The 25764-nt window shown below is 34.9% G+C and overlaps 1 protein-coding gene across 2 annotated transcripts; it reads right to left on the reverse strand.

The window, feature by feature from the left end:
- Positions 1–722: 722 nt before the first annotated feature.
- On the reverse strand, positions 723–23616 carry LOC102599524 (histone-lysine N-methyltransferase ASHH2). 2 transcript variants are annotated; one of them, XM_006357276.2, is made up of 18 exons: positions 23402–23616; positions 20902–22432; positions 20552–20759; positions 19237–19403; positions 19065–19144; positions 17234–17362; positions 17031–17147; positions 16039–16131; positions 15400–15477; positions 11876–11932; positions 8555–9398; positions 8419–8474; positions 7892–7971; positions 7709–7791; positions 7530–7609; positions 7001–7080; positions 4238–4283; positions 723–2101 (listed from the first exon to the last, which is right to left on the reverse strand). In XM_006357276.2, exons 2-18 carry the CDS (start codon positions 22106–22108, stop codon positions 1310–1312), a joined length of 4197 nt encoding a protein of 1398 aa, XP_006357338.1. In that variant the 5' UTR covers positions 22109–22432; positions 23402–23616; the 3' UTR covers positions 723–1309. The 2 variants fall into 2 exon arrangements, with proteins under 2 accessions (XP_006357338.1, XP_015168865.1); XM_015313379.1 differs by having other exon boundaries at positions 23384–23616.
- Positions 23617–25764: the final 2148 nt, after the last annotated feature.

A 25764-nucleotide genomic window follows, 5' to 3' on the forward strand; every position in this document is an offset into this window, starting at 1 on the left:
ACAATATTCTTCTTTACCAAGTGGCTTGAGTTCCTTGAATATCATCAAGAATGCCTGAAAATCGGTGTAGAGACTAGCAGTATTTATTAAAGTTGAACGTAACTGTGTTGGTAGCAGTACAGACTAGAAACAACTTGATATGCTGTTTCATGTGGAAGCACAACAAAGGGGGCTTCACCTAAACCCCAAATATACGTCAATGATTGTCAAACAATCATCGCAAGGGGAATGTTTAAGTATGTCACTGCTTTATATTCTCGCATATGCTGATGAACAATGAACTTTATCTGATGTTCGTCGAAGTCCTAATCAACCTTTTGCTCTTCCTTTTCAATGGACTTGAGCAAATCTTGTTACAGATTCTGTATCTCATTCCTGTATTTTCACCTCAATAATGCAATCTAGACCTGAAAGTATCATGAGGATGTTCCAACGATACATTAAAGAACAATCTATAATCAAGTTAAGCCCGCTGCAAGTACAGATCAAAGAAACAACTGCACAAGAGACCTTTTCTGCCCCTTTTCCACTAGTGTAACTCAATAATTTGTTTTACAGGAAGCATTTGAATGTGTTCTGTAACAAAAAGAAAGAACTAAGCTCATATTCTTCTAAAATGCCTCTAGGATCCGTTTTCCAAGGTAAAAAAAAAATACATTTCCACAACAGCAAGACGCCGGTAACCAGAAGGGGAATATAGTTTGGCACAGTGACAACTAGAATGTAGAAACACAGAGTCATTTTTTTCTGACTACTTCCCATTTCAAGAGTAAAAATAAAAAGATAAAAGGAAGGTTTACCTCGTGTGAGGCATAAACAATGATAATTGCCAATGTAGCACGCGTCAAATAAGAAATCTTTTTTTTTTCTTTCTAAACCTTAACAATAGGAGAAAAGAACAAGGAAAAAAGAATTATGGACTCAGACCCCCAAAAGCAGAATAAGTGCTTTACAATTCTGTTGGTGGCAAAGAATTATCAGTACAAAGGAGCACTGGATGAAAACTTGGAAACTCCTGAGGGCTTACCTATGGAAGTTAAAACTAAAAAACTGTCTGTTGTGAATGATTCTGTTGAGAAGTATGCCCCAAATTCTCCATTCTACGGAAATGGAAACTCATAGATTCATTCTCTCTGCTTGCTACACCTACACTGCACATACTATCGTTTGAGTTGTTTCCTGTGCACCCTCCAGCCACTTCTTCCCCTATGCCAGGGAGGCCTTTTTGAATTAATACACTTCTGCTGCCAAACATAATTCCTTCACAAGTCATGATAGCCCCTAGCTCGTTCAACATCAAATTGGGTAATTACAGAATCTTGCGGAGGCTTGCCCCAGATAGGCATGGGGGATTATGAGCAGACTGGCCATGTTGTCCAGGATTTTGAGGTGGCACGCTAAAAAATCCAGCATTATCTGCAGGAGATATAGGATCCCTTCTATCATGGGGATATGTAGGCAAAGGAGGAAAAGGATGAAAAGGTACTCCTGGAGCAACACCCCAAGCATCACAGCTTTCTTTTTGAGGTGACCCAAACTGCTGCACTTTGGAAAGTGGAATTCCATAGGAGACTGGCAATCGTGAAATAAACCTCTGCTGCAGATGCCCTGTGACCATTGGATGCGGATGCTTCTTGCAACTAGGTTCTTGGAGACTACAATCTGCACTTGAAGAAGCACCACATGAGATCCTAGAGGCCTTCCTGGGGATTGAAAACCCAGGAGGGGCATCATCTATGTCCTGCGTTCGATCAGCAGCCGCATTGGTTTCAATTCTTTGATCTACATTTAGTTCTGCCTCTTGATCCCATCGACTCTTACGCTTACGTTTCCTTGCCCCATTGGGTGCCCCATCAACACATGAAGTAGATGAGCCATCAAGGACACCAGCATCTATCGTAGTAGATTCTACCATTAAATAAGAGGTACATTCTTCTGTTTCTGAGGGTTTCACACCACAATGGTCTTGTAATGGTGAACACCTATTGTACCGTGGAGAAGGACGCAAGTCAATCTGGCTGTCATCTCTGTCAATGCAGCTACTTTTTCTGAGAGGTCTACGTATCCACCTATCTCTGAAGTTCCTTGCAATTTGATGAACCTGAGACACCATAAACACAGTAAATTAAACTAATGTCAAAAGAATTAATGCACAAATGGTATTATACATAATACATGAAACCAAGACCTCCGGATCAAGATAGGTGATTTCGAAGACTAGAACCCCCACCCCACACACCATAAAAACAGAAACATCGCATTCCTGTGAACAATCATTTTCATGGTAATAATCAAACTAGCAGAACAACAGAAGATCCAAGGAAAAAGTAGAATCAATTGCAATATGCATGATAGGAGGACCTAGCACGCTTCACGTATAAATATAGATCAAGCCTGCAGGAAATGAGCCAATAAAAACTCGTAGCCCAATCAAAAGCAAGAAGAAAAAACATCAAAGCAAATTGTCTCCAAGTTCTCTAGAAAGTTCCTTCTAGTTTATAAAAAGTCGAGACTCCCTTCCAAGTTAGCTTGACCTCCTTAATCAAGTTCTAGTAACTTTTTTTCTAACTAAGATCAAAAGAGAAATTGTTCATCAACATTGACATGCAAACTCCGGAGCTAGAATCATTTTCGCTAAAACTAGTTCCCTCCTGTTAACCACTCCATTAGTTTCTGGGGCGGCTCTGGGAAAAGGTTCCATCCTGAAAAGCCAGAGTTTCCTCTTTCCCTCCATCTAATTCTCATTAAAGCTAATTGCGGAGTATAGTCACTTTCTTCAGCACACAAATTAACCATCAACAAATGCACGTACTTTTTAACATAAACAAGAGGTTTCCAACCATAAAACCAAACTCTAGAGGTTTCAGCTTGTTGGACGGTAGCCTCAGTTATTTGAGAAAAAATATAAAAACAAAACAAGCTCAACAACACAGGTACAATCTTGTCCAGGATGTAAGGCGTCTAATGTGTGCCATCTCCCCTTGAAACAATATGATGAACAGAGAATATAGGCCTCTGCATGCTTCCCCCTGAATGCCACATTAGTAGAGCTTCTTGTAGGCGCGGAGTACTGTCTAAGTTTTGGTCTAACAGATTCTAAAGATTTTAGAAAACAAATAAGACTCGATGAGACATTGGTAATGTGTGCCCTCCCCTTTATATTCACCTCATTTAGATATAACTTTCTTGGATAGATTATAATTATAATGCCATATTAGGAGAGATGAAATCAGTCTTTTTACTTTACATACATCATACATCTATAGGTTTCTCCAATCATCACACGAGCACAAAATGGGAAGCATTTCAATTCGCAGTGAAAACCAAGAAAAGTACAGGGAGAGGGGAAATACAAACGAATCAATCAAACTGAAATATTTTATTAAGTATAATTAATAGGGAAAAGGGTCTGATATACCCCTCAACTTTACCATTTCAACTTTACCATTTAGAGCTGATATACCTCTCGTCATGAAAGTGGTTCATATATAACCCTACTGTTATACAAATGGCTCATATATACCCTTTTCCTCCAACGGAAGTGAAAAATATAATTTTAATTTAATTTTTTAATTATTATAATCCATATAGGTGGGTATATTTGATCCTCCTCACACGTATTTTTTTTTACTTTTTTGTTTCAACGACTAATTTAAATTTATTATTTTGACGGTCAAATTTATTTATGTTTCACTAATTTTCTTGTAAAATTTATTATAGATGCCCCAATTTTTTAACAATACAAAACTAAATTGCAATATAGCCGAAAAAATAGTTTTAAATTATAATATAGTCACAAAAAAAATTTAGTTTTAATTTTTTTTCTTTACACTAAAGAATGAAAGAAAAGAAAAGGAATAAGAAACTCAAATAATGATAATCAAAGAAGTAAAAAAAACAATTTATGTATGAAAAAGATTAAAATATACCTTGAACTTTGCTAGAAGGCTCATATATACCCTTACATGATTTTTTTAAAACTACAACTCAAAAGTATAAATTTAAAACTATTTTTTTCACTTTCGTTAGATGAAGGGTATAGTGAGCTCATTTTGTAACGGTAGGGGTATATGTGAGCCATTTGCACAACGGTAAGGGTATATATGAGCCACTTTCATAACGAGGGATATCAACTCTAAATGGCAAAGTTGAGGGGTATTTCAGGCTTTTTCCCCTAATTAATATACCATTTACAACTTGATGAAATGAAATGGTGCATAAAGCAAGAACAGGTTACCTGTTTGTCTATGTGTTCCGTCAATCCCAAAATTGAGACCCTAAAGCTGCAAGAGAAACAAACATACCGTCAGTATCAATTTTGAAATCTCAAGTTTTCGCTTGATAAATATGGCCAAAAGTTGAGCATTGAATATACTATTTCATCCACTATTCCCACACCCAACAACTATTTCAGTCTCTTCCAGCCATTATTCATGCAGCATATTCATGTTTCCATAATTCTTATTTATTATTTTTAAAACTGATTCACTGTTCATCTTAGCAGACCTATCAAAGTAGCTTAGATTTTCACCCTTTCAATGCTCTTATATTTTTAATCGATTCATAGATCATGTGACCTTTCAAAAGTAGCACATCATAGCTGACCTGTCAAGTTAGTACTTAGTATATGCATGTTGACGGTCAGATTAACCAGCTGTTGGCAATTTTCTGGTCCACACACATCACTGTCACAATCCAGTGACATGTCACTTCAAAACTGAGTTACCAGCCCACAGCTAACTTGTCTAGAATAACAATCTAAGACTTTTTAAAAAAAAGAAAAGAAAACAGAAGTACAAATTCATTCAGATGAAGGAGTTGTTCCCAGAAGATGTGCGAAATATAAGCAGTCTAGATACGAAATCATATATTTGAATGTTTAACTAAAAACTTGCTATTTTTAGTCCTTGGAGGTTGGTGCAACCGCAGATAAAATACCTAAGGCAACTATCACAGTGTTTTTTGAAAGCGCATAGCAAACAAGTGACAAGGTTCATTCATGGGACTTGAAGTGAAAAGCTAGAAGTGAAGCGTGCAATTCATGCAACATCAGAAATAACAAGCATATATAACTTTAGCACTTAAATCTAATGATAATTGAAATAACCAATCCAGCATTCAACATATATAATGCCGATGTTCCTGTTAAAAAAATAATAATGTCGATATTGTTATATCCTCAATGTTACGAATCAATTAGCAACTATTTCTCATTAAGATCATATTGCACATCATTTTTGGAGTGCATAGTTTCACCTATGATGTGATAACCCCTGGCAGCGCAACACTTCATCACTTTAAATGTCGAAGCAATGGCTTTTAAAACGCTTCAACTATGAGAGACTTCTTTGTTTTTCTTCTTTTCCAATTCAATGAGGAAACTGGGTGAGATGGAAAGGACATCTTAAGGTTTATAATTGCAAAAAGGAGTGTAACATAAAAAAGGGTGAGACAAGATGCAATTCTAGCCGTTCATCTCCAATTTAAAACCAACAAAAAAATTCAAGTTGCAACTCTCTGAACATTTAGGAATCGTTTGGTAGAGTGTATTAGGAGAAATAGTTCATGTATTATGTATGGTATTATTTAGTACTCCCTCCATTTCAATTTATATGAGTTAGTTTGACTTGACACGAAATTTAAGAATGAGAGAGATTTTTGAAATTTGTGGTCTAAAATAAGTGATATAAATTTGTGTGGCTATAAATCATTTCATCCAAGGAAAAATGGTATTATAAAGTTAAATTATTATTATTAAATATAGTAATGTTGATCTTTTTTGGATTGACTAAAAAAGGAATGTGAGTCATATAAACTGGGACAGAGGGAGTACTATGTTTGGTAGGAATTTTGGACCTATGTGTATTAGTTATACACCCTATTTGGTATATTATAGGGTGTGACAAGGGAGTACTATGTTCGGTAGGAGTTTTGGACCTATGTATAACTAAATACATGTATTAGTTATACACCCTATTTGGTATATTATAGGGCGTATAATACCCTTCCATTTGGTGGTATTAGCAATACATAGGATTTAATACCATGGGATTAATATATGTAAAGACAAAAATACCCCTCAAATCCTTTTAATCATTCTGTTTATTTTCTTGGTTTTATGTTTTATATTTGTACTAGTAAATTTATTAAAATAAATTAGCTTACAAATTTTATTATATAGAGAGAGTTGTTTGTTGCTAAAATAATCCAATACATATCAACACAATGTTTGAAATGTGAGTTGTTTAACATTTACTAATTGAAAAGGTAAATATATGACCACATGACGTTTGGTTTTCTGATTATTTGTATTTTGAACAATTTATAAAATTGCATACATACTAAAAGTACAACTCGCAATTTTTATGAGTAAACATAGATAGTTTATTCGTTTACTATTGTTTACCATCTTTTTGCTTTTTAAAAGTAGATGGTCTATTTTTTTAAAATTGAAAATTGACGTTTTGTGAGTGATCAATTTATAAGATGACAATTATTTACCATCAAATAATTCAAGTGAGAAAATACTAAGCATGCAACAAAATTGTTCTTTTCCTTGCTAGTTAGAAGGCCACAAAAAAATAATATTGTCCAGTAGTTATCTACCTTGACCCAATTATATGAAATAGAATAGAAAATCACGTAATAATTCAAGGATATAATTGGAAAAGAGCTTTTTGTAGAGTTTTAAACCAAACACAAGATTAGGTGGGAAGCAATGAACCAAACATTTGATAAACAATAATCCCTGCGTTATTAATCTTTGTACCAAACGACCCCTTAGAATCTCCCCTCTAGTGATTTGACTCCTGATTTTATCTCTTTCCCTTTTCTAAACTATATAACAGAAGACAATCTATGCATTGTCTAGTTGAGTTTTTGTGCTTTTTGTTCATGCTGTGCTCATATAAGTTATAGTGGAGTTACTTTAGATCCTTAATGAGCAGTAAGTTGAAAAAATTTCCTTCCATGTATGTGAAATGAAAGAGTATATACTAACCTCTCTACTCCTGGTCTAGAGGGACCTCCATTAATGTGCTCATGAGAAAGAATCTCTCTCGCAGCCAGATACTCCAAAACCTGTAGAAAGGAAAACAGTTGACATATTCTGGCCAAAAGCTAGATAAGATCTTAATAGCCACGTTGAGTGTCTACTGAGCATTTCCAAGAGAACACTCTGGCGCCAAAATAGTTTCGTCCATATAAAAAGCTAGAAACAATTTTGTCCTCCCCTTGTAATAAAAATGGGACCTAAGGAAGCTACGGAAACAATGCTCAATTCCATATCCTCAATTGTTAATTGGCTATTCGATGCTTCAGCCATCATATAAGAACTTATGACCACATAAGAGTGACATCAATGAATACATTTTTAAGACACTTCAACTTCTTACTCAAACCAATTCCATCAATATTAACTAACAAATAAAAATTTCTCTCCACAGCTTCTCAAATCCTGGTACTGCTAAAAGAGCTAGTTCATCAGTCAGTAAATTTTACTTGGACTGAATAAATTCTAAAGTAATTACCTTAAGCAACTTTCTGAGAATTGGGATCTTATTGAATTCCCTTTGAGATCGTTTCATTATGTTGTGTAACATCTGCAAACCTAACAAGCAAGAAACAATCACACTCCAACAGTCAGTAATCTATTCGGGACAAAAACAAAAAGAAGTATTGAAGCGTGCAATAAGCACCACATTACTACCATTCTTGTCTATAATATCCACCAAAACAGTGCGCGACTTGGTCTTCAAAAGCGCATCAAGGATCATTGAAAGATCCCGGTTACTGCAAAAAGAAGAAAAATGAAAAATAGATTAACGAACAAAAAGTATCACCAACAAAGCATGGCAACTGAAGAGTTTCCAATAGGAAAGCCATCTATTACCTCTGAATAGCTTCACCATTGCAGTTATCCCCTGAAGCAGCAGTTAAAAGGAGGAGCTTCAAGTAGCACCTAGATGCATCCTGCAGAGAAAAAAGGTTAACGTATTCAAATGTATAGTGATCTAACACTAATCAAGCGCACATTAACCATAGCATAAGCGACACTGTAAAGAGGACCAATGAAGACCTAGAAATGGAGACATCACTAAAACCTATATCAAGTGCCAAATCATAAGCCATCTTTCACCCCCTCTATGAGCACCCACCAGGCCTCCCTTTCACATTTCTTGTCTATGGTGTTTCATCAATACACAGCACAGAAGCCACACCAAATGGCAGTGGAAGGATGGACAGAAAGCTGAGGAAATGTGCATTCCACTAAAAAAATATGATTACTTTTTCCAAATTCAGTGACCTAAGCACTAGAAACACAACCTGATGAAAAAACAAAGCAGCCACTACTCCCGATCACCAAGCAAAAGAAAAGAAGGTAATATAGACTACATCCTGTAGCTAGGAACTACTTACCCTGCGTTTGCTTATTCCACCATCATGATCCAGCAACTCATTAAGCTTCTCTTCAACTGCAGATTCAGGCGCAAGAGTTTATTTTAATGATACTTCCAAATCTACAGATTCCAAAAGCTTGATAATAATGATATACCTGCTTCAAACCGACCATTTGCGGAATCATGTGTTGGTTTCTTGAATTTAGGTTGTGGAATTTGCAATTTGTTGTTCACATCAGGTGCAGATGTCATATTCAAAGCACTATTCTTCGACTTCCCCTTTTTAACTGAAGATGATCGACGAGAAGATTTCAACGATTCATCACTGGCTTCCCCATTGCCTGATTTCTTCCTCAAAGAAGACTTGCTAAGCATAGCATTTGGAGATGGCAGTGCAGAAGAAATTTTGTCAGCATCCAAGCACTCTCTTTTGATTTCAGATATGGTTTTAGCGGTTATATTTTCCGACTGCAAGGAATTTCCCACAGGTCGTACAGAAGAATGCAACAGGCTTTCTAGCCCCTCCATTGCCTCAGATGATTCCTTCTTCTTCAGAGATAATGAAGGAGATTCATTGTGGAACTTGTTGCTTTGCTCCTTGATCTTCAAGCCAAAATCAGCAACAGAGTTGTCCATGTTGGAATTTTCTTGTTTCATTATATTCTGTGTGTGTGTTTGGGTGGTATTCTCCAGGTTTCCAGTAAAAGGTTCATCCAGTTTATATTTGTTTTTAGGTGTTTCCCCTGGAGTTCTAATTTCTGTGACATCAAATGAACTTCTTGCAGATAGAATTTTGTTTAGTTCATCACCCACGTCACCATCCTCGCAGAAAACAACGGGTTCAGGATAGTCATCATCTGAATCAGCCTGAACTATCACTTCGGCATTCTGCAGATCTCCACCTATATAGCCCAGACAGCGAGGCGAGCCACAGACACATTTCTTCGCTGCAGCCCCGAAGACACGCACATAATTGTAATCAAATGTAACCTCCTCACCCTGAACAAGCAAACCATAAGCACATTAATTGGGAAAATAACAGAAACAAATGAAAAGACATTTACTTAGATTGCAAACTTGTGATAACTCATGATTCGATCCATAAAGGTTATGCAATCAAAAGCCTAGTCAGGAAACAGCTAGCAACTTGTGAAGCAAATGGATTCCAGGAACTAGTAGGAGAAGCATATCACTCTCACTCGTCTCTCACCAGAAACATGAAAAGCAGAGAAGGAGAAAAGGCTTCTGCTAAAGTAAAGGGGAAAAAGATGAAGACAGCAGAATACGACAGAATATTCCTAGAGTAGAAAAAGCGAGAGGTTTGATTTGGTTTCACACATTTAACAAATTTAAGGGTGGCAGGTGATGGCTCATACCCAAGCACTTAATTTGTTGCACTATAATGATGTTGGTTAGAAAATTAGATGATAAACAAAGTGAAATGCATATATATCACGTAAATCCTATTGTATCAGGGAAGAGGGGGAGAAGAAAAGGAAAATACTCAAAAGTATATTCCCGAGTTAAAAGTACTCAAACTTCCCTTCAAGAATTCAGCAGCTAGTACAAGTGTACTGTTAAAACTACATCATTATTTTATTTTTTTGACAAAGTAAAACTACATCATTATTTATTTGAAGAAGAAGACCTTCCTAGATAACAAGTGACAACAGAACTAAAATTAAAATCCATATGCAGATGATCTATCATAAACTTCAGTGTCATCAATTAAGCAGCTTGAAGAAACAAACTCGACAAGTCAGACTCAGACTACAACTTCTTTTCCCAGAAATTATCTGTAAAATACTACTCCCTCTATCCCATTTAATGTGGCACCGTCTGACTTGGAATGGTATTTAAGAATTAAAGGAGAACTTTTGAAACTTGTGGTCTAAAACAATCTTTAGCTATTTGTGTGATTGAAAATCATTTCATCAAGGGTAAAAGGGGTATTTTAAAGTTAAATTGTTTCTAATTTTATTTTTTTTTTATGACAAGGGAAACCCGCAGCCGCTACCCTTTGGGTGCGCACAGGGTAAAACCCCCACTCCTATGCAATAGCTTGCAAACCACATAGGAGAGGAATTGTTTCTAATTATAATAAGGTGACATTCTTTTTGGGACGGACTAAAAAGGAAAAAGTGCCACATAAAATGGGACGGAGGGAGTACTAAAATTAACTTAACTAGATTGTGTACGAAAAGCTCAACCATCACTATTTTCATCATGCTACGATCCCTGTTCAAATGAACGTAGCTAGCTCAGATGCCATTTCCTACAATTTTTTTGATAAGTAGATGCCATTTGCTACAATTTGTTGATAAGTAGATGCCACTTGCTATAATTTTTTTGATTCATAGATGCCACTTGCTACAATTAAGATAAAAAATTAAAGCATTTTTATTGAACTTAGAAACACCAACAAGTAGTTACCAAGAAATACCAAAGTTAAATTTTCTTGTCATTGAACCTATTCAGACTTGGAACTCATTACATAGGAATATATGAATCCTATAAATAGTGTAACAGATTGAAGGGCGAGGAAACTTGTTGCAATCCACAACAAACAACAGGATAAACCTCGAAATAAATTATGAATCTTTCAAGTCTTGAATTCTAAAGTTTTAGTTAACCCACAGTTTAAAATGGAGTGTGTTACTCTTATAATTCTCGATAATCATGTATTGAGCACAACTAAGAATAGCTACTACACCCTCTTCAAGAATTCCTAAATAGAGTTTTGACAAGCCCCTCTTCCAATCTGGAATTGGGGTCTACGTACTACCATGCAGATAAATTCTTAGAAAACTCATACTCTCAGATATATGATTTTTATTTTTATCTGAAACTCATTATCAGTTAAAATAATCATTTTTGTTTGAAACTGATATCTATTAACATAATCTTGATATATTTCAGCATAAAATTCCTTTTTCACAAGAACAAAGTAAGAGGGAATGCAACCCAAACACATCTCTGTATTCAAGGCCTAAAGGCTAGAACAACTAAATGACCCATCTAAAACTAGACCAAGATTCTACCAACAATTCAACCATGAACTACCTTTATATGGCAAATCTTAAACCATAGCAGCGTCTTTTTTGGCTTATCATATTTTTGTAAGAGTAAATTTTCTTCACAAGCAGTATGGAATATATTCATTGGCAAGCTACTAAAATTAGAAGCATATCAAATATCACCAAAGGACTTGCTAAAAGTGATTATGGAATGCTCATTGTAACAAACCAATAACTATCACAAGAACCATAATGCAACTGTCCTCAGCTTAGGTGTTAGAGATCTCAGAACTACTCCTAATGTGTTTGTTGACCATACATATAACTGGAATGTCCATTAAGACGAGAGAAGAATCCATTTTTTTACTTCACTAACTATGAAAAAAGTAAAAACAACAAATATCCCGTAAAAATGTACAACAGTGATAGCCAAATTACAATCAGAAGGAGACACTTTACCTTCTTGATATCCCTTAGAGCAAAGAGTCCAATGCAAACCTCTCCATTGACCATCCACTGTGTTAGCAAGTGAAAGAAAGTTGAGTCACAACAGTACTCAAAAATATATCAAGTAAGAGAGGGGGAATTGGTATTTCATTCGATTAACAAACCAGTGATTTATAAAAAAAGATGAAATTTACAAACACAAAATTTGATATAATCAATCACAGAGAGTAGATATGCAGGGTTATGCATGGATTACTGCCTGCTGCTATCTTTTGATGCATCTGGAAGGAAAGGAATGGAATTGTAGATGTTTTGATGGGATTTCAACTCCTAAGCACATTCTTAAGTCCAACTGTTTGGTCATTTTATATAGTTGGTTCAACCAGGCACCTTGTAACTACTGTTGAACTTTGTTTGCACTATGTCTGCACTTTAGTTATTTAGTAAGTTCTTGTACAGGAGCAGACACCTTGTGCTGTAATTTTTTTTTTTTTTTGAGGAAGGTAACAATTGTATTTCTATTAAACAAAACTTAGACACCCCAAAGAAAGTGCTAAGTTGAGAACTTTACAAAAACAACCAAAAAGTACAAAAGACCACTATCCAAAAATCTATATTCTTATACATTGTCAATTAAATTAACTAAGTCACCTACTTCCCCATATACTTTGTTTACACCAAAAAGAGAACAGCCTAAGACAATTATCCTAATTTTATGGATAGAACTGCTAGTGCCTTCAAAAAATCTGGAATTCCATTCTTTCCACACACTCCACCAGATGCAAGCAGGGATGCTCTTCCACCAATCCTCCTCCCCTCCTTTGTGCCCTACACTCCACCAGCTACTCAGAAGCCCCAGAGTAGAGCTAGGTATTACCCATTTTATCCCCAAAATACAAAAAGAACATATGCCAAAGATTTATAGTTTTCTTGCAGTGTAAAAAGAGGTGTTCATTCCTCTCAACCTCCTGGTCACATAAAAGACATCTTGAACAAATCTGAAAGCCTCTTCTTTGTAAGTTGACTTCAGTTAAGCATGCTTTGCTAATCACCAACCAAACAAAACAAGACACCTTCATTGGAATTTTTACTTTCCAAACTTGTTTCCAAGGCCAATTCACCTTAATAGGGCCTCTCTAATTCAGGTTCCAGTAAACTGATTTTACTTTTAAAAAATCCCTTTGTTATTCATTTTCCATCTAAGTCTGTCATGGCAATCGGATGTACCACCAAAAGATCCCAGTAACTGCAACATTCTGTTAAAACTCTCAATTTCCCAATCATTTAGAGCTCTTCTATAAATCAGATCCCAACCTTGCAGACTCCACCATTGATTGATCATGTTGCAGTAATTTTTTTCCTTAAATCTTCTTGATGTCTTCTGATGGGTACTCAAAAATTTCTAATTTCAACGGGCTCCTAGACTACACTCCAAAAATTTAATATGCATCATATGTTAATTATATTAATTAAGTGATGCCCCCAAACTCTTACGGAATTTTCTCTCCCTTAAATTAATACTCCTAGTACATTAAAATAGTTAATGGTGTTCTGTCATCTTAATAAGAATTTTCTGAACTTAAATCATTTTCCTATCGAGCATAGAATGCAGCAGCACACATCGTTCACAGTCTTTAATTTAGTTCACAATTATGAATTAAGCGTAGGTCCAGAAATCCCACTGATGATATTTTTCCATTTAGAGTCTTGATTCTCACAATTATTTTAATTTGGTTTGAATTTTGTTAAAGAACCAACCAGAGACTACAAATTATGATAGATATCTATTAATGAAATTATGATAATTTGGTTTGAATTTTGTTAAGGAATCAACCAAAGACTACAAATTGTGATAGATATCTATTAAAGAAATTATGATACTTAAAAATTAGATTACTATGTAATGAACAAGTCTATCATTGGGCTATGTTTTCTTTTCTCCTATTGTTCTTTAATTTCCCATCAAGAATTTGCAAAAAATAAATTTGGTTTTTTAAAAGGCAAACAAAAGAAATTTGAGATTTATACATTCATGTAGAAGTGAGTTTTGTTAGGCCTCATTTGTTTGCACTTAATGTAGGTCTGAAACGCCCATTAAGTGCATTTGTTTTTTCTTAAAAAATATCTCTTAATAGGTCTGAATACATCTGATCGAATCAGATCTGTGAAAGAGTCTTAATACCATTCAGATTTTAAAATTCACGCTCTAAATTTTTTTCTCACATTTTTTCTCTCAAACTCATGCTCTTTTTTATTTTCTTCTTCCTCAAATCAATTTCGTTCTACCCCATTTTTTTCAACTATCAATCAGTAAATTATCAAATTCCATTTGGATATTTTCGAATCCAATTCTCCATCTTTTTCTATATTTTTCTCTTCAATAAGTAAATTTTCAAGTTCCGTTTGGGTATTCTCAAATCCAATTCTCCATCTTTATTTTGTATTTTCTCTTGAAATAGTAAATTATCAAATTTCGTTTGAGTATTCTCGAATCCAATTTTCCATCTTTATCTGTATTTTTAATGCTAGTTTTCAATCGTCATATTAGGGTTTAAAGAGACCAACAAGATGCCCACAACTTAAGCCTAACAAAGGAAAAATACAGCGTCGAGATTTTTGTGAAACAATAAAGAGAAAGAAGAGCATTGAGATTAGATATTCTACCCTTTTAGAGTTATCTTTGAATTACAAATTCTGAAAACGACTGAAAATTTTGGATATGCATGAGTTATCTTGTGTATTAATTACACTCCATGGATATGATCTTTTTATGTCTATGTGGTTCCAAATAGTGATCTGGAACTTGCGAAGAACTTGGATGTTTTGCTACTATGGTGGTTTAGAATTTGTACGTTTCATTACGGAGTTACAAAATTCCTACTCTTTTCAAATACTCCATGGTTTATTATATTTTTATTTAAATTATGTATTTATGATATTTAAAAATAAATAAATTAGGCATATTAAGATGTTGAAAAACAAACGGTCTTAAATGTTCAGATGTAGAGACAACATCCTAATAATTCAAATATGCATCAAATTCAGACATCTTAATCATAATGAAAACAAATGAGGCCTTAATGTGTTTTTCTAATTTAAGTAGATCATTAGTAGCCGAGTTTCACACAGCAAAATCCAGAGAGTACCTAATAGAACTCTATTTCTATTACTACATTTTTACCAAAATAACCTATAATTTTATGTATTTTAGGGCTATTTTAGTCAACCAGCATTGTATTCGTGATTCTATCAAAATATAGATAGATTATGCATCAATTTTTTCCCCGAAGAAAAATGAAAGAAGAGCACCATTCGGCTTCATCAAACAATATTAATCTTCGGTATCGACAACATGTCCAATCAAGGCAAAGTATAAATAAAATTGGGGCAGCATAAGGCCAATGGAGGGGAAGGAATTTCTGGTTTTCCCACAAAACCTTTTCCTGAAGAAATTGCCATTCATTGTGAAGCTGAAAAGAACATGAAAGCAAATTTTTGGACCAAGTGTTAATGAGTGAAGTAGAAAGTACAATCACCTTTTCTGTGCAGCAATTAGGATCACAGCTATGGTTAATGAAACGTCCCAAATTCCCTTTAGCACATGCATCTATAACCTGACATATGAGGCATGAAAGGACATTACAAAGGTGAGAGAGAACAGATATATTAAAATGCCACAATTATGGGCCTTTACAATCTACACTAGCTACTGGAAAGTGATAGAAAGATAAAATCAATTCATACAAAGAAAAGTTCACAAAATATAAATGACTGAATAACAGGATATGTATCCAAGATAATTCATAACAACAACAACTACTTACCTAATGTAATCCTACAAAGTGGGGTTTGGGGTGGGGAGGGTAGAGTGTATGCAGACCTTACTCCTACCTTGGAGGTAGAGAGGTTGTTTCCGATAGACCCTCAATTCAAGGAAAAAACAGTGCAAAGCAGTACGGGAAAAGAAATAACGGAAGTAAAGAAGACACGGCAATATACCATCGAAAACATGACAAATCATTCTGACCAGTAATTACAACAAAATAATATGACAATCGAAATACAAGAAACAACAGGTAGTAACCGAACCCAAAGGACAAGAAACTACATGAGTAATTCCCAACTTCATCTGACCAAATAAAAAAGAAAGAACGAAACAAGGCAAACATTAATACCTCACTGCCATTAAGTGTCATGAAATAGAAATGCTTATGACCCTTTAGGGCATACTCCTTTTGTCTTGCATCATACGCATGCAAGTCCAACACCTAGAAAAAGTTACACTTACAGCCTGTTATATATCAAAAATGCAATGGGAAACTATGCTTAATTATACAGATGCAAGCAACTTATAGATATTTAAAAAAATTTATCAAATTGCTACCCCATCAAATTATAGATGGATAGCCACAAAGTGAATTTGAAACAAACTCTAGATCAGGTCGCGAGTACTCTTTGAATTCTAGCTTTTTCTAGTACTATGTTATAAATCAATTCTGCCTATGAAATTCACAACCTATTAGCTTTGCATCTCTACCACCAAGACCGGATAAAGGTGTGGTTGGATGACTTCCAACTTAAAATAAGGCAAGTTATGATGAATGCCCACAATAATGAATGTGTCCAGATGCCTAGTCATAGGAGTGCACGCTACAACAATACCATGGTGCGGTATAAAATGCGCATAGAGTTCCACTGCACTGTCTGGGTGAGAAGGAGTACGAGCAAATGGTCTCCACATCATGGACAAGTGAGGTAAGAAGTCAATTCGACCACATTGACACTTGGATGTGGTATAAGACATCGAAAGGCTTTTCACATTTCCGTGGCATGATGAAGTAAGAGGGTAAACTAACATTGGAAGATACTCTAAAGATGACGAGACAATATTGTGTATCTACAATAGACTAAGAGAACAGGCAAAAGGTTAGAGAGATTGACAAAACAAGTTATAAATAGTAGTGTTGTAGGTTAAAAGATTAGGACAGGGAGAAAATCATAGCAAAACCAAGATTTAAGGATAAAAGTACAGAGAAGAGAATTTGATGGCATCAAAGCCATCATGGATTATGGAACATTCTTCAATACATCAAAGACTTGGAGGCTTAGAGGAAGAATGGGGAGAAGACTTAAAAGACTGTTAAATATTGTGGAATACTGAACTCACCTCCCCAACATATTCAATAAGAAACTGCCCTTTGGAGACATCCTCAAGCAGCTGCAGGCCATAACCCTTCTTTCCACATTTGAAGCACTTCAATTTAGCATAGTTACGTTTCTGGAACTGCAAGCAAACATAAATGGAGGGTTACACAACCTGCATAATAGAAGCAATATACAATATACTGAGTGTCTTGCAAGTTTAAGTACCTGCTGATTCGAACAACGTTCTCCACATGGACAGGTCCCTCGAACACACTCAACGTTGAGCATCCGATTCAGGCATCCATCTCCACATCCCATTCGGCGGTCTGAAGGCTTGCAATGGCAGACCATGATCTAATAGAGAAGGATAACAGGGAAATATATAGAAGATAGAAAAGGAAGCAAATCAGATTTTATTACTTTAAACATCTGACATCATAAGTTGATTCAATGAATAAGTGAACATATACATAGATTTGTCTGTATGCAAGGAAACAGAGATACGGATGTTAGAAGCTACAGATTCCTTGTAAGGTGTACACATGTGTTAAACCTCAGAAGCAAGACCAACTATGCAATGGTGTGCACCATATACTTTTGATTCATGTTAAAAAGGGTCATGAAAGGCTTATAAAATGTCAACCAAGTATTTAGACACTGTATTGACAACTGAAAAATCTTACTTTCCATCTGTCTTAGCAAACAAATGACATGGTGCTGCTGAAATCACTAAAAAATCTTTTCAAACCCTAAAAACTTCTCTACAAACTTGAACTCGCTAAAACAATGCTCAACAATCCTGCTTCTGTGCTACTAGATAGTTTTTAAAATGCAAAGAAGCCACAACCGCTGGTGAAAGAGTACAAAACACCTTTTTGATGGAAGTCCAACCCAGAAAAGTGTGTTGCTAAGAAGAAATTAACTCAGGGATCGTTGTCCTTTTCTTTTGGGAGCCTAAACCCTTCCATCAATCAAGTTGCTTTTTCATAGAAACTAATTGTTGCTCTTATCTATTTTTCATGCTGGATTTTAGCCTTAAACTTAATGATAGTCAATTACTGATGATAGAGAAATATGCCTTTTGATGACATAATTGAATGGACACCTAGAAGTGTCAGTCTCTCTAGTCAACATGCAATATTCTTAAAGTGAACTAGTTCATACAAGTAATGTTTACAGACAATACAATCTAGAAAACATTGTGGCACCTACTAACCATGACACATCATAGAGTATATGAACAATTGACCTCACAATAACAAAGATCCATCGTTTAAAGACCAGGTAATTATTTAAGGGAACCATATACCACACGGACAATATTCTTTCAAATTATGTACCTAAAATATCTCTACCAGCCAAAAGTATGCTTAAAGCCCAAAATAAGACAACATCAAGGAAAAACAGATAGAAATTGTGTGAAGGAGCACATAATAGACTAGGTAGAGAAGAGCTTAAGTAGATTACAGTTACATTTGACCAAATACTTTTCAAGAAGACTTTGACAATGCCAAAAGAAAAGATTGATAGAATTATGTAATGTAGAAAGAAACATTTGATAGCTAATCTGAAGGAATAGACAACTCCAAAGGCCAGAAAATTCCAGAATCCAGAGCGAACAGAAATTATGAGTCAAGCAAGTTAACAATAAGTAATACACATAACTATATGTTTTCAAAAACACAATCCCCAACAATTATTTTTATTGCAGCATAAAACTATCTTGCCACACCTGGAGAAAAGGGAAATGTTTGTTATTTGTGAAATGGAAACCAGCAGTGACAATGATGCAACTGTCTAAGCATGAAGCAGCTCTACTGAATATAAAATTTCTTTTTAAGGAAAGCTTCCCACAGAGAAAATTGATAGGTTAATCATTTGAGAATAATAGGGTAAATCAAGCTTTATATTTACCCTTTCCTGATGAATTTTAAGATTTAGAGACCAGTCAAGTCTAAGAACACTGCAACATGGGGCTTTATTTTCCTATTATTTTTTATTCAAGTTATAGATCCAGGTGTATGAGACAATAGTGCAAACTGGATAAAGCATTCACCTCATCAATAGTTTGACTTTTGCGGCTACGATGCAGGAATGAGTTTCTCTTAATCAGAGTCCAAGATGATTGAAGGGAAACTGTAATGCAGACATGTAAGGAAGACAGGCAAATTAGCACAATCTACTCAAAGTCAACATCACCGCTATTCATTACTACAATCATTAAATACCAGGAGCCTTCTTCTGTCCTGATCGATTTGAATTCAAGCGTGTACGGAGGACATCTTCCTCACCAGAGGCATCTGATATTTCCAGCTCAGCATTAATTTCTGAATTTGATTTTTCTTGTGCAATCGAGCAATCAGCCAAGTCTCTATCCAAATTATCCTTACAAGTCCTTTAATGTTACATGAGATAAATAAGCAACAAACTCTTGGAAACAAACAAACAACACAACATTTTCTCAACCACAATAATCTGCAGATCCATTAGTAAACCTCAAATATTTCAAGCTTCAAATACTATAAGAAACTTACAGTAAGAACAGATTAGTTGCAAAAGACCATCAGATTCCAGAAAAAACACAGTAACTTGTACACCTGATACCTATCTACTATGTATTCGTGTTTTTTTTTTGAGAATTCTACTATGTATTCGTGTTAATATGTCAACTTCAGTTTGCAGAAAGCAATCTATGCGCATTAAAATTTATATACTTTTTTCTGCAAGCAATAGGCTAATAATCAAGCATATAAGAGTTAAAAATCTTAAAAGACAAGTATTAATGTTTGTCCGTAAAGTTTGTTATTGAATATAACCCTTTCTTTATCTTTTTTTTTATTTTTTATTTTTTATTATTATTATTAATTGTAAATGGTGTCCGGGCTAACTTACATGCACCTTAACCAATCCACCGGGTAGCCTGTCCAACCACAAGCACAGGTTGCCAGGGTAATGCCCATCAAGGCTAGAGCAAATGGGCTCATATCAAAAAAATTTACCTGGTATACAAACTTAGGATCTCCAAGTCAGAGTGCAACTCTTTCTTTTACAAAGTTCAAGAGGAGTCTGCCCTAATAGATAAGTGGTTAGATACATATACCTCATTGAAAAGGGTCATTTTTTCTAATTGGATTAGGTAGGAGAGGAAGCGAGTAGTTAGTTTTTCACTCACATACAGAATCACCCATAGCATATAAGCATCAAAGATCTGCATATTGGTTGTGCTAAACAGAATCTGCTGATTAAACTACCAACAGATTAAAACTTACAAGAATCACTTCCTCAGCTTCTTTATTTTTTTCTAGTAATAAGTGAAGGGTCAAAGATCCATTTATTAGCTTTCTAACTTAAGCAACACCACATTCCAGGATGCAAGTGTGAGCTAGTACAATTCAGCAACAAAAAATTGCTTCATTAGTTTACAAAGTAAAGGGAAAACCAAAATCTTCTTACAGGAATAAACTTCAAAGAAGCATGGCAGACAACTAATTGGAAGAGCAGAACATAAGCGCATTCATGATTAGAGGATGAGCAACCACATACCATTTGCAGTTTGTTTCTTCAATTTTATCAGCAAGTACAGAGGCTATACGCCTCCATTTCTGGCAATCATCACACTGCACCCAAGCATTTCTTGGCTGTAAATAAGGCTGACTCACCTCACTCCGCATAATGTCCAAGTCTGAGATGCCTCCACTTAAGGTTTCATTTCTGGATCCAACTTCTCCAAACCCGTATGGCGCTTCGTTTTCTAAGACATTAATTTGATATGGTCATTTAATACTACACTGCTTGAGGGTCAGTCAAACATTGAACTCATAAAAATGAATATTTCCATCGTTTTTCTTTTGGGGCAAGGGGTAGCAGAAGCCTGCCTATTCAACTAATCATACCTGTTCCTGGGTGGTGTTTCACCTCACTTAAACTCTTGACCTGGTCATTCTCATGTCTCACTTCAAGCCTATTATCTTGCTTTTCTTTGTTTCCCTTCTTTTTAGAAGCACTTTCTCTACTTTTGGATAACTTCTGATTCGGGACCTGTGACCTGCCTTTGCCAGATAAATTTGATCTTTCACTTTTGGTAATATTTTGTCCATCATGACAGGATACCACTTTTTCAGAAAACTCAGTTTCTGGTGACTCGGTGCCAAAGCTATAACAAACATTACCCTCTATGCCACTTCCAAACTTTGAAGCAGCACAGGAGATATTGAACTCTGGCACTACTGAACAAGGTAACAGTTCCCCTGAAATAATCTCAGTGCTAGATATGTTGCCTGAGCCAATTCTACCTATTGTTAGAGCAGAAGTATCAGCATAACAAGAGCCCCCTTGTACTTTTTCTCCTTGCATAAGTGGACCAAATATTTGGGAATTACTCATACTATCTGAACTAAGCAGATCTTTTGAACCAGAACTGACAAACTTTGGGAGCCTATCTTTTTTCCTTCCTTTCTTGCTCCTGTCATACACACGCAAACTCAGAACATCTACAGGAGCAACAGATGGCCTAGACGGGATTAAATCGTTCAACTCTTCTGGGTCTCCCTCAATAATTTGAGTATCCGGAACCAGGTTGATAACTTCTGAGTCGGGCGAAGTTCCAGAATCTGAGCACCTGTTATCAATTGATGTTCCCTCCTGAGAAGGTGAGTCATGGTGAAAGTCCATAAGCTTGTCCACTGGTTCTTTACTGATGTTCTTTCCAGATAGGCATAATTCAGATACAGAAACATACACATTATCCAAATTTCCATTGCAACTGGAGAACTGCAGACTGGGCAACCCTGCCTCCAACCGATCATCAAAATTTCTGGCAACATTTGGCAATTCTTTGAATTCTTTTCCAGTAGTACACTGTTTGTCCATGTGATCATCAATAAGAGGAACAACATCCATCAGGCAACGTGAACCAAATTTAACTTTCAAGGAGATAGGGCCGGTAGGAATGGAGCTTTTTCCTTTTGATCTCTGCGAGTTTTGACCAGTGTGATTTTTGCCCTGCCTCCCATTTCCCTTACCCTTCTTTGTTGGTTTTGATTTTTTGTGCTCACTTTGAGCTATCTCGAGCACACCGTTATGTTCAACAGCTTGCACCATATTTCCCAGCAAATGCCAAATAGAATAACGAACTTACTTACTGCAATAGCTTCTTCTCTTTCTTGTAATTTGCAAGAAATTGAAATCTATAGATGTTTTCTTAACTGTTTTTTCCTGCCACTTCTTCCTGGTATTGTAGCTTGATTATGGTCAACTTAGTGCTGTATCCAGTCCTCCACCCAGGGGTAAAACACTTACTGTCAGGAAATTTACTTTCCAGAGCATCAAACTTTATACTAGTTTTTTTGACTTTATCATTCTTCTTTTGTAAACAATCCTTGGTTATGCCGATCAAGTCAAAAGCAGCAGCACTGATATCTATTCCTGAAACATCACATACAACCATTCCCTGAGACACATAATCGTTTTTTATCTTACAGAGATCAGGTTTCTGAAAAGATTAAAATAAATTTTCAGTGGTGCAATCGGGATCCATGACAAATGAACTTAGATGATTGCACGAGCATATCAACAGTTTTACCAAGCAACACTCGGAGGAAGTAGAGAACTCAACAATCATCTGTCCTTACACCCCCACCCCACACACACAAAAAAAAATGGTGGCATGTAAAGACCGCAGTAATATGTGAGTGCAAATAGCAGTTAAGTAATCAAATAGGCCTTTACAAGCTTTTGAGAAACCACACACGAAAAGGCACTAATGCTCACCCGATCAAAGATAGTAAGTTGCAGACCAATCTTTTCAACTTGCAAGTGGCATCAACATGTTAAGCATAACCCAAAATTCTCTTATCTACAACAAATTAAGAGAAACAACAAAAAGCCCAACTCTCTCAACACACCCAACTCTTTCTACAACAATTATAGTCAACCTTATAAAAAAAACACAAGCCATATATATCCACAAACTTCCAGAAAGTTAACCAATTCAACAGTTCATAACCCCAAAAATTAGGATATAAAGAAAAACACCAAATTGCAAAATTAAACCGCATAAGAATAAAACAAAAAAACGATAAACCCAACAAAGAATAGATTATCTCTAACTACATTGAGCTCAATATGTCGTATGTGCGTGTGTGAAGGCAGAAATAAAAAACGTCCCTTTTGCACTTACACCACAAAAATCCAAAAACGCCAACAAAGGAAAACCCTAAGCAGCTAACGATTCACCAACCCATCAAAACACTAAATTCAAAGTAGCAACACCAATGCCGATACATACACACATACATATTAACCACCACCATTGACACCCAAAAAAAAATCAAAAAATCAGAAAAAAAAAGTTCAACTCAAAATCAGAGATCATACACGAAGAAGATGACTAACCCGTTGAGAAAAAAAAATCAATTGAGAAAGAGCTTGAAGAATGGTCAATATCAAATTCAATGAATTTTAGAGAGAAATTAATATTGTTTTTTCGTTTTTCTGGGTTGGTGTGGAAAGAGAAAGTAAAGGAATCGCTTCGCGGTGTCTCCAAACGGTTTTTATGGAAAAAGGGCAAAAGGGATCCGCCCGGACCAAATCCTAATATCTATTTATTGTGAATTGTATGATACATCAACTTTTTTGAGGTCAACTATCTTGAATTGTAGTGTTATTTTTATCTTATATTGAGGGTGGATAATAATTTTAGAATAACTAATTTCGGGATAATATTAAATTGGCATCTAATCTAATAGTAATAATTAACTAATCTTTGTTTTTTATTTAAAATTTAAAATTCTCATAGTTTATTTTTTTCTAATTAATAACAATGATTTTCGAGTTCACTTTCGTTCACCCCAATAATTATATCAACTAACTAGTCAAGTGTATGTGATTTGCATGTGTGTATCGCATAAATTAATAATAATAATTTTACGTATGTTTTTCTGTAAAATAAAAAGTCATATCCCTCTTGATTGTCCCTCTGCAAATTTGATTATAACAGTTATTTATCTTGTAAGTACATGCATATACTTTATGATAATACTCTTGAATCGGAGCATAAAAAGAGTGATGATATCCATTTTGCACCTAAAAGAATGTCTAGATTTCAAAATATATGCTTATTCTTTATTTGGTGAATTTATTCGAGAGGATTTTCAAAGTGATCTTTGTGTTGATAATGTGAGTCGTTTTTTGAGTTGTTATTATTTTTATCATGTGGTTCACATTGATCATAATGTGGAAATTGAGTTTAAAAGTGTGAACATTGTTGATAAAGTTTAATTGAATAATAAATTACTTGTTAAATTGTATATACTTGATAAAAGTGATGATACAAAATTTAAAGAGTGCATGACTTGTGGCTTGCTTGAGGGTGTTAATTGTTTAAATGTTAGCAAGCTAACTCTCAAAATATTTGTTGAAAGTTCATATTGTATTTTGAAAGTTCTCTAAAAATGAAGAACGTACTTTACATGAGAAAGGCACTATTGAGAGTAGTGATAAATTGATAGGTGCTAGTTTTTAGTTTCTTTACGTACTCTAATTTTACTTTTGGGGATATACTTTGGATAAAAAATGTGAGTGCATCTGGAAAAAATATAAACATAATCCATTTGAAACATTTTCAAATATTTATTATAGGTATAAATGTGATAATTCTTGTTTTGATAAATTTACTAACCTTCTTAATTTGTTTGTGAAACAACATCAAGAGAGGATCCACAAAGAGGTAAGATACTTGGAGTAAATTTTTCGGCTACAAAAAGGTTTGAGGTGGCATTGTCTACTAAAACTAAGAATAATTTGCTTGAATGACTTGTGCTAATTTTTGAATCTTCTAAAGGCCACAAAGGTAAATTTCTATATCTTTGACCTTTATATTAGAAACTTTATTATGATTAGTAAAAGTTCTTCAAATTTTTTACTATTTGATTCATGTTTAAGATGCTAAGTGAGAAATTTAAGAGGATTGTAAGTGTGTTTGATCTTGGAAATGCATTCTTGCATTTAAGGATCGTGAGTAATATAGTTAGTTTTCTTGATTTTGTGGTTAAGAGGAGTATAATCAAATTGTGAATCAAGAAATTATTAGATACAAATTGTCGAAGTAGCTAGTTTTGACTGAAAAGTTCTATTATTTAGAATTATTGAATTTTGTGACCTATTCAAAAATTGTGGTATACTTTTGAGTCAAGTTTTTGGTACTACGCTTGAAAAGTTGATGCTCATGTGATTTCATGATTTTTGATTCTATCATAAAAGTTGCATTTTTTGGAGTGGTATGTAACTTTTTTGAAAGTTTATTTTGGGTTGGGTACTAATTCTCTTCTAAAAATTGCAAGGTTTGAATTTGAGGTCAAATTCTTGTCAAGATGAAAAAAATTATGCAAGTTGATAAAGTGTTCATTTGCCGGAAGAATTTTCACTTGATATCAAGAGCTTATAGTATTTCAAAGGAGTATAGAACCAAGAACCATAACAAAAAAAAAATTAACATTATGTTTGATACGCTCAAATTACACCTCCTTACAGAAGTATAAGCGATCGTTATCAAGTAAAGAACCCAACTTGTAGGTTGGGGTCGATCCCACGAGGAAAATGGTTTAGACTTTACTTTAACCAACAATTATATTCAATTAGTCAAATTATTTCCAGAAACAGGTAATTAAAGGGGGGTGGTGTTTGTGCAAAACAAATAGTAAGAACTTAATAAGTAATCAATAATCAAACTCAACTTAGGTTGTTATCAAGATAAGAGA

The sequence above is a fragment of the Solanum tuberosum genome, unplaced genomic scaffold (assembly GCF_000226075.1).
Source record: "Solanum tuberosum cultivar DM 1-3 516 R44 unplaced genomic scaffold, SolTub_3.0 scf00234, whole genome shotgun sequence".
Taxonomy (NCBI): domain Eukaryota; kingdom Viridiplantae; phylum Streptophyta; class Magnoliopsida; order Solanales; family Solanaceae; genus Solanum; species Solanum tuberosum.